Raw genomic sequence first — 9,588 nt, 5'->3', positions numbered from 1 at the left:
GTGTTGCCATCATCACAGCAGCAAATGAAAGTAATCATCGATGATCGAGATCGATCATATTTAGCCAATTTGACATCTAAACACTCAACAGGGTTCAACACAGACAAATTGTGGCTACATTAGAATTCACACACACCAGTGGTTTCCAGTACTGCATTTCTTTCAGGGTGAAACTCTTAATGGCACGGGTCAGTTTCTGGTGAGTGCTGCAGTTGACTCTTTCTACCTCCGTAAAAAACAAAAAATCTCCAAAAGAAAATAGTCCGAACGTGAGAGCGATCATATATTCCCTCTGTAAGTGTCAGAGATAGGCTAACAATCACAGGGTCTCACAGAAATCATGAAAGAACTAGGTCAGAAGTCTGTAAAGGTCCTGTTTCAATCACTTTCCTCTGGTGGGAGTTGAGGAGTGAGTTCACAGAAGTTATGATTCATGATTGATTCCATATTTCATAGAATTAAAGCTGCAACATGTTTTCCTTTTTCAATCCCTTTGGCACGACTACATTAGAGTTAGAACTATTTGTTTAATAGCGACTGCGTCTTCACTGCTGACACATCAAACAGAAGGAGCCATGTTGTCCATCAAAATGCAGTCTACTTCTGGATGCATCTGAATGGAGCATTACAACAGCAGTAAATAAGAGGATGAAGCTTATATTTATTTCTATGAAATACACAGACAGGTGTCAAGCATGATTAGTTAGCATGCTGTGCTTTTCTACTTCTTCCAGGTCACAGTTCAGCTTTATTTACTTTGAGCTTCCTTCTTTAAATGGCTTCATTTCCATCCTAGTGGAAAAGATACTGCTGCCTCCTCTTGATCCCCTCGTACTCCACTTCTCATGGAAAATTAATGTAAGGTAAGGGCTAGGTTGTGACTTTTGATGCATCTAAACTAAACTCAAAAAAATTAATTTCCCCGGCGTGGGATCAAGAAAGTTTTATCTTATCTTATCCCTAAGGCCTCTTCTTGTGCACACAATGCAACAATTCTTACCACAATGCAACATTCACCTCTACATAAGATGGAAGTTAATCGAGGCTGGCAGGCACACCAGAGTGAACTGCCTCCCACTTGCATAGCTGTTATTTGATATATAGGATCAAGTAGAACGTTTTAGTAAGATAAAGTTTGTATTTTCTAAATGCACAGTGTAAACATGTGGTTTAATTCACTTAGGCTTTTTTGCTAAAATCTGAGATTAGAGACCTGTATAAATTCACTATATACAAGTCTAAAATAGGTCTAAAAAAGATGAACATTTTGTTATCACGTATTACAGGGGCTGAGTCAATAACTACCAATTTTTCTTATTGAGTAAAATGATTCCCGTCAACAGTTTCATTTCTGAAATCTCTGTGATCATATCAACACAGCCAATACATTAAAAAAAAAAAACTGTCAAGAGCTGTATTTTCCAGAACAAGGATGAATATTCAGAACTTGTCCACTCAGTACATTTTTACCTTCAGGGATGTGCTGTGGAGCCAACTGCAGGATAAAGGCACACCAGCTACACTTTCATGGGGAGTTATTTAACTTTCAACATGAATTTCCACATAGTTGAGCTTCAAAACCAGAGGGCGTCCCATCAGAAACTTTACATTCTTCATGGTTGACCCAATAAATACAGAGTCTGCGTATCTGAAGAGGAAATGACTGGTAAACGAACAGGAAACTCCACTTCCTCTGGTGTGGATTTACAACAACCCTCCCGACTGCTGAAAATTTAGGGATAAGATTGCAAAAATGCATCTTAAGTGAGAAAGCAGAGAGCAGTGTCGCCTGTGTGTGTTTATATGTGTAATGACAGACCTGTCGTTGTCTGCACCAAAAAAAAACCTTTATTTCTTAGAGCTTCTGTTCAGAAAGTAGAGACCCATAATTTGATGTACACATTAAATGAAGACTAGGGCACTGAAATGAGAGCGATGCTAATACTGTACAGGCCGCCTCTGCTGTGCAAGGCAAGGAAGGAGGACCCCCCCCCCATCAGAAAATAGAGTGAAATTACTTTCTTTTGTTGTCTTTTTGGCCCTTCTTAGCAAAAGACTAAGATTTGTGTAGAAACAAGCAACGTTTTGCATCTGTGATCTCCTCTTTAACCCTTCAAAATGTCCTTTGCAGATGTCAATGGAAGAAAACAAAAGAAACCTGAACACAACTTCAGTTGAAAGGATTTAAGTTATAGCAATACGCACACTATCAAGTGTACAATTTGTCAAGGTTCATTTGATTCTAATAAAATACTTTTTTAAAACCCATATACATTTCATATATTTATCTTTTTGGGGTATATGGATCCAAAAATAGACATTTAAATCATAAAGAGAGAATGGAGGGATAGGGAAGAGAAATAAAACTGCAAAAGCTACGAATGGTGGTCCTCTGTCCCTGAGGGGAGAGACAGAGAAAGAGAAGACAGACAAAGAGACAGAGAGAGAGAGAAATAAAGAAAGTGAGAGAGAGAGAGAGAGAGAGAGAGAGAGAGAGAGAGAAGGAAGTGGCGAGGGAGGCAGGGAGTTGGGGGGGATTGGCCAAGCTATACAGCGCAGTATGACACCCACTTTAGCTCATTACACACGTACAGTCGTGATCAAGGCACAGGGATCTTCTAAAAGTTATTTTTTTTTCAATAAAGTTGTACAAAATAATACATTTTACAGTCTGTACAAGAATAATAGTTCAGCAGTAAAGTAAAGACAGACATACAAAGGGAGCAAGAGGTCGGGGGGAAGGAGGAGAGAAGAGGAAAGATGGAGCAATGACAGAGGGAGGAATGGCAGGGATGTGCGAGCAGGCTGTTTGACCAGATAAGTTAAAAACAAAAAAATAGTGTCCTGTTTGTTGTTGTCATCATTTTCTTTTTTATATTCCAGGATTATTATATTTTATTTTCTCTTTCAACAAAATAGCACTGCCGGAAGGTACAAGTGCAGATGGGAGGGTGGTGGTGGGGAGGAGGGGCAGTGAAGGAGAAAATCTGAGAGAGATGAAGGGGAGAACTGTGAAGATGGAGAGTGAAATGGTCAGAGGAGAGAGAACGGGGTGGAGGGAGGAGAGAATGACAGAGACAGAAAGAGTAAAGATAAAGAGAGCGCACAGGGCACAATGGCACAAAAGTCTACACAGACAAAAACAGCTGTGGAGACAGTAAAACAGGGTCAATCATGACAAGATGAGAGTTCTCTTTAACTTATGGTACTGTACTGTAGAAGGATGCTTTCTGCCCTCCATTAGTTAAGTTCCATAAAAGTTGGCCTTTTTTTTTTTGTTTCTTTTTGTTTTAAACTCAATATATCCTCCTCACGTTTTGCTCCACAACCTACAAGGCAAAGTCAGGCGGCAAAACAGTTCTGTGGAGAAGTCGAGGGACTGTCGTCGTCATCCCTATCAAACGTGTCTGGTCTCCATTAGAGAAATTCACATCGGAGTCGGCTCTGTCCCGTTTTTGTGAATCCCGGTCCCCCTGCAGCCCGACCGTTCACAACACGCCCCTGGTCTGCTTAGTCTGTGGTAACGCGCGAGTCCGTTGCTCAGTCCGTTTAATCTCAAAGCACTGTGTTGACAGCTCAACGAGCCTGATCCACCCGGGTTGTGCAGTCCAGTAAAAAGCCGGTGTGATACGTTTCTGTGTGTAAGCAGATCCTGTGGTTGAATTCATGGATGTGTGTAAGTGATAGGAAGGACTGATGTACATGGTTTGAGTCAAGTCCTGAGCACAGTGCTTGTGTTTTTTATTAGATACAGTGTTCAGCTGATCTGTTGTGACATGTTTAGTCTCTATTTGCAGTAATTCAACAGTTTTCTCTTTCCAAGTTGCACTGAAGTAGTAGCTCTTTCAGTTTTCACCCCGAATTCAACAATCCCTCCTCACTGCAGGAAATACCGTCCAGAGTGGGCCACTTGGGGTTCCTAGAAAGGTGAAGGCAATGTGTATGGGGACGATACATGATGTCAAAGGGTGAGGAGCTGGGAGTATGGCTGAAGGTGGAGATCAGAGTCCGTTTATGTGTTATCCCCTCAAGCCCTTCCATCAAAATAGCTCTGTCTGCTGCAGGTAGGGAGTTTGCATCAGGGGAAGTTTTGTGTTCAGGGTGTGTTTACTGTTAGTGTGTGTCTGTGTCTGTGTGTGTGTTTTGGCCCCCGTTCCTTCACAAGAGCTAACACACTTCTGTGGAAGAGGGGAGTTCAGAGACTCGTGGTTCAGGGTTTTTCATTGTCCGATGTGTTTTTGCGTTTTTGTCCGAACACCTTTCTTCTCCCATCACAACAGCTCGTACTGCCGCAGGTGCATCCGCTGGATGATGTCTCGACAGTCGTTGAAGACACGTTTGATGTTTTCCGTGTCAACAGCGCAGGTGAAGTGGGGGTAACAGTAGTGCCTCCCGTCCCCGCTTGCTGTGCTAATCCTCTATAGATAGAGAAAGGAAAAGGTTAAAAACTATTTCAACACTGTATGTGTTACAAACTAGCCCCAACTTACAACTAAAGATGCTTTTTAAATACAAGTCACAAATGTATAACTTAATTTCTAAATAAGGCTAAATAATTTTCTAAAACAGCTGGTCACTGTAGTTTTTAGCAAACAATACTCAACGAGAGTTAATAGTGGATTTGTGGAGAACTATTTTCAGCTGTGGATTCATACACATTTGCTGCTCCAGTGAGTATTTACTGCAGCAAGTCAGTGAATGTGACATCAGCATAAAATAAACTACAGTGCCAATGTTAATTGTAGTGAAGAAACGTGTTATCCAGTGCAACAGTGCAACTCATTGATGCATTTTAACTGTTTGGAGGTGTATGGCTGAGAGGAATAAGATATATCATATATTCGGTCTTATTGTTGGATTTGTTAACAATAACAACAACAGAGACTATTTCCAGACTTGCCCTTTAAATGTTGCATATTACAAAGTACAAAAACATGCCTATGCCTCTACACTTACCAAGAATTCATCTCTTATGAAGTACTTTGCCCTTGTGACACGTGGATCTTCTCCAGCCTCTGGTGTCGCTGGAAGAGGAGAGAGAGGCTCATGACACCAAATGTCTCTCAGGTGGCGACTAAACATGATTGGATCATACAACGACCAGGATGGACACTAGCTTTTTTTTGGCATTTATTAGTAAGCAGGTATACATTATGATGCGACTAATTATGTAACAAGTTTAAAAAGCAATTTTCCACGTCACTGTGATAAAGTGTGTGTGTGTGAACAGAACAACCTCACAGGTGTCTACTGAAGATGACCTCTTGTGGTCCATGACACTACATGCACTGTCACTCGAGTGTTTTTAATGTAGTTTTTGGACGAACAGCAAAAGTTTGTGCATGTATTTGCGCAGCTGTTTCAAAGAAGAGCTTCATAGAGGAAAACACTATTTGAAACTAAAAGCAGAAATATGACTGTATGTCTTATTGTATCCCTGTGGAAGCACAGGGATGTTTCTGCACACTCAGGGAACTTTTACCGTGACAAGCAAGGGATTTTGAAAAACTGGGGCAGATTTGGCACAGGTGGTGGGGAAAACTGGGACATCTTGGTATTTTTCAGAGAACAATTTCCAGCTGGGATTGTTTGAGGCAGTTTGGGGCGTCTGGTCACCCTACTTTACAAACAATGATTAGATTATATCCGAAAATAAAGCAGCAGCCTCTAAAGGAGATATTTACAAGTTGAAAAAGACCAGCTGTATTTGTACAGCTACTAATATGGACAGTGTTCTCAACTACATTCACATCTTCCTGTGTAAATAAATGGCCGTATGAGGTCAAAAGTGAGTGGATATAACTGAAGTGTGACTGCTCACCATCGTCAGGTGTGGTGTAGCGAGCAAATTCAGGAAAGTACTCCTCGATTTTGGACTTCCCTGCCAGCACCTTGTCTGCTAGCAGGTCCTGTTTATTTAGGAACAAGATGACAGAAATGGTCCGCAGCCACCTAAAGAGAGAAAAAGAATCAACATTACACACTGAACCATCAAACTGTGTCTGAGTGTGACGAGACACAAGAAGAAATCCCAAATAAATACAAACAGGGTGACGGCTCTATCAGCAGATGGCATTAAAAGTATAGATACTTTTACCTCAACTGCAAAAACAACTACTTCTCTTTCCTGACAAATTCAAAAAGTTAGGACAATTTCTACCATTGAAACCTGCAATATAAAAGAGAATATTTTTACTGTCTGGATTCAGTACCGGGACAAATACATTTTAAGTGAGGTAATAAACTCAGTGACCACCACGTCTGCTGTGATGTGAGACATGCTGCCAAAGATCTTGGTGAGTTTCCACCATTCTGTAACTTTTATTTGCTTACACACCGCAGGAACCTGTAAATAAAGTCTGTGATCTACCCTTGATTGGTGTTATGCTGTGTTTGTTGCTAGGGAACCCCTGCACTTGGTTATGCAATCCTTCAAGAGAGAAATCAGGATGGTTCATAAAACGTTTTCCAGCCTTGACAGCAGTCTTGATCGATAATCATTATCTGTCTACAGTTCCACAAATATAAGTAAAGACAAATAAAAATAAAAATATTCTGTGAAGGCTGTCTTCCTTCCAATCCATGAAAAGATCAAAATGCATGTAAGCACACTTTCAGACAGGGACTTTTGCCACCATCTGTACTTCTACAGGCTGACAGGAAACAACCTGCAGACAGACACAGTATGTCTCTCTTCACCTGTTGTTCCAGATGTTCTTGAACAGGTTGAGGGCTTCCTGTAAACGGTTGGTCTGATTGTCCTCTCTGATCACCATGTTGTAACTGCTACTGGCCACCACAAAGATGATGGCCGTTACATCTGAGGACGAGAGAGGGACAGAGATGAATGTCAGTGACAATGATGATATGAGCTGAGGCAAGTAACAGGAAGCAGAAATAAACAGAAGTTACCATTAAAGCACTGAATCCATTTCCGGCGTTCGTCTCTTTGACCGCCAACATCGAACATACTGTGTAAATCAAACAAGAGACATCAGTGTTGACAGGTGAAATACTGCCATCATGTGGAGACACTGTACATCTTTGATTCTCTAAGCTGGTCCATAGTACATGTTCAGTACTCCAGCTATGGGTCAGTTTTGTAAGAAATTATTATATACATGGTTATTTCACTACCCTTTACTTTATGTTTTTACTCACTGGAAATTAACTTTGTCCACTTGGAATCTTGTCTCGAAGATTCCTGATGTCAGTACTCTGCACCGCAGCAAATCCTGGTAAAAACAACAGATATTGTCCCAAGAAGGTTGCTAAGATCATAAAGATAACCTACAGCATTTTTAATGATTACACTGCAAATCTGGAGCAAGCCTAACACTCTACAAATTGCTTCTGTGTCCTTATTTTCTGGATCAGGTGAAAAACTTGCAGAAACTGGGACATGAGATGTTTTTATTTTCTGCCCTCATTTCTAGACTTGTATAGCGACACTTGGGTAAAACAACTACAAGATTTATCTTGGATGGCTTGGAATATTGTGTCAAACTTAAAAGTGATATTAACAGAGTTAATGGAGAAGTATGCTGGAGATCCATCTCCAGCATGGTTTACTTTTTCGCTCAAACATGGATTTGCATGATTAAATTTGAGTTAGGGTGACAAACAGTAATGGATTGCTTATTAAAGTCTGATGTAGATGACATTTTTCAAACCCACTTCTTCTTGAAATACTGCAGATATACAGTATAATGGAAGTGTAGGTAATATTAACTTTGTGGTCTCAGAGATTCACCCACCTGATCTGTTGGAGTGTAATCACTCTGTTTCACAATGTCGATCTTGTCTAGAAAGCTGAAGAGACAAGAGGAAGAAAAAAAAAAACACAAGTAAGAAAACTTTTATGAGGATAATATTACTAATCTGATAGTGGCTTTATTGTTGAAGACATGTGCTCAGGCACCACAATCAGTATCAAAAAACTACAAGAACTACAAATACGACTGCACTTTTTGGCAGCAAACATCATCTCTTTGACTACCTGTTAAAAAAGGTTAAATAAAAGGTTCACTCATACATAACATCAGATGTTTCCCCTCATAGCTGCTACATGGCACGAAGAGGCCGGTAACACAACATTGTGACAACGTGACCGAAACTTTCCACTGAAACCATCATGAACACAAATTGTCTTTTGCTGGACGGGTGACTTTCAAGACAGATGCATACTTCCTGCTCATTTGATAGCCAGGGAAAACACTGAAGAACTGGTCCAATATGTCAAAATGCATTAGTATTTGTGCCAGAAGGGAATAAATACACCTAGAAATGATCAGGACAGCAAAAATAAGCAGAGGATACACATTAGAGGGTGAATACCCTCTTAAAGGGTCCTGACAGGTCAGGCTGGGTTTGGACAAAAATGAATAAATGATGTTCAGGTTTGTGTCGGGTTCGACCACGTTAGCTGGACAGGCCTACTTGACATGTTGCAACTCTCAATGGTAATTTTATTATATTCCTAACTTCTGATGACACTGCATACTGTGTATGTGTGTGTTAATACAATCTACCTATTGCCTATATAGACACTTATTTATCATGATTACATGTATAATCAGGGTAAACAGGCAAGCTGTAACCACAGCAACAATAATTGCATGACAGGGTAACGTGAACTCAGTGCCTCGACTTACATTAACTATGTCAGGTTTGGGTTGGTTTGGGCAGACATGTGGGTCCGAGCCGCACTCCAGTGCACATGTCCGAAACTCCCTGACTCATGTTACCTTTTTCCCCACTTGTGTATAAGTGTTGCTCTTTTCAAGTTTCAGGTCTGTCGTGCAAGAAAAAATTCTCATTTTCACAAGCACACACAGAGAGCTTTGAGTGTGTGGCATGACTTTTCATTTATTGCCTTATTTTCAACTGACGAAACCATTTTATTGACATGCAGTTATTAAGTGGGAGAAGGTGAGCCACCTGCAGCATCTGCCATGATTTCTAATCTCCTGGAACAGACTAAATATCATGTGGGCGAGCAGTCACAGGGAAACTTTGAGGCTCACACAAACATTTTCTGTGCAAAAAAAAAAAAAAAAAAAACATCTTCACTTTCAAGCCTTTTCTGAACATCAGCTGATGTATATCAATTTAAAATGCAACTGATCATACAGAGATGGTGGATTGCTACAGTGTGACCAGATCACAATCAACACAGTGCACGGGGGTTAGCAGAGACAAAGTCAAACAGGCCAAACCCCAGACATGACTGAAACACTCAAGAATTACTCTTACCAAGTTATCAATCAAGGAATAACTTTACTATTTTTCAAACCCTGTCAAAGACAAAATAAAAATGTAAAGCAAAATATAAATCGTCCATCTGTGAAATGGACCCTCCAACAATAGCTCTATAACATATTTCTCCTTTTAATGTCCGAACAAGGTCATAGACTGGCCAGACTGGTCAAAACAATCTTGATGTGTGCAATTAAATATGAAAGTACAATTTCAATAACATAACTTCTGGGTGTTGAAATTTAAACTGTCTCATAAGGTTACCATTTGCAGCCATTTGGGGCTGTGAACGTGCAAAGTAGCCCCATGCTGGTTTAATTAGTTAATTTG

General features: G+C 40.4%; 1 protein-coding gene across 3 annotated transcripts in view; it reads right to left on the bottom strand.

Moving 5' to 3' along the window:
- Positions 1 to 1,830: 1,830 nt before the first annotated feature.
- gnas (GNAS complex locus) overlaps positions 1,831 to 9,588 on the bottom strand; it is a 30,810-nt gene continuing 23,052 nt past the window's right edge. For all 3 annotated transcript variants that reach the window (XM_041945400.1, XM_041945402.1, XM_041945401.1), the window contains 7 exons: positions 7,758 to 7,812; positions 7,162 to 7,235; positions 6,913 to 6,971; positions 6,700 to 6,820; positions 5,822 to 5,952; positions 4,957 to 5,024; positions 1,831 to 4,418 (listed from right to left, as the gene is read on the bottom strand). In XM_041945400.1, coding sequence (XP_041801334.1) covers positions 4,272 to 4,418; positions 4,957 to 5,024; positions 5,822 to 5,952; positions 6,700 to 6,820; positions 6,913 to 6,971; positions 7,162 to 7,235; positions 7,758 to 7,812 — 655 coding nt within the window. In that variant the 3' untranslated portion in view covers positions 1,831 to 4,271. The remainder of the gene's footprint in view (positions 4,419 to 4,956; positions 5,025 to 5,821; positions 5,953 to 6,699; positions 6,821 to 6,912; positions 6,972 to 7,161; positions 7,236 to 7,757; positions 7,813 to 9,588) is intronic.

This window comes from Chelmon rostratus, chromosome 10 (assembly GCF_017976325.1).
Source record: "Chelmon rostratus isolate fCheRos1 chromosome 10, fCheRos1.pri, whole genome shotgun sequence".
In the NCBI taxonomy this organism is placed as follows: Eukaryota; Metazoa; Chordata; class Actinopteri; order Chaetodontiformes; family Chaetodontidae; genus Chelmon; species Chelmon rostratus.
This window is presented reverse-complemented; position numbering and strand designations above follow the sequence as displayed.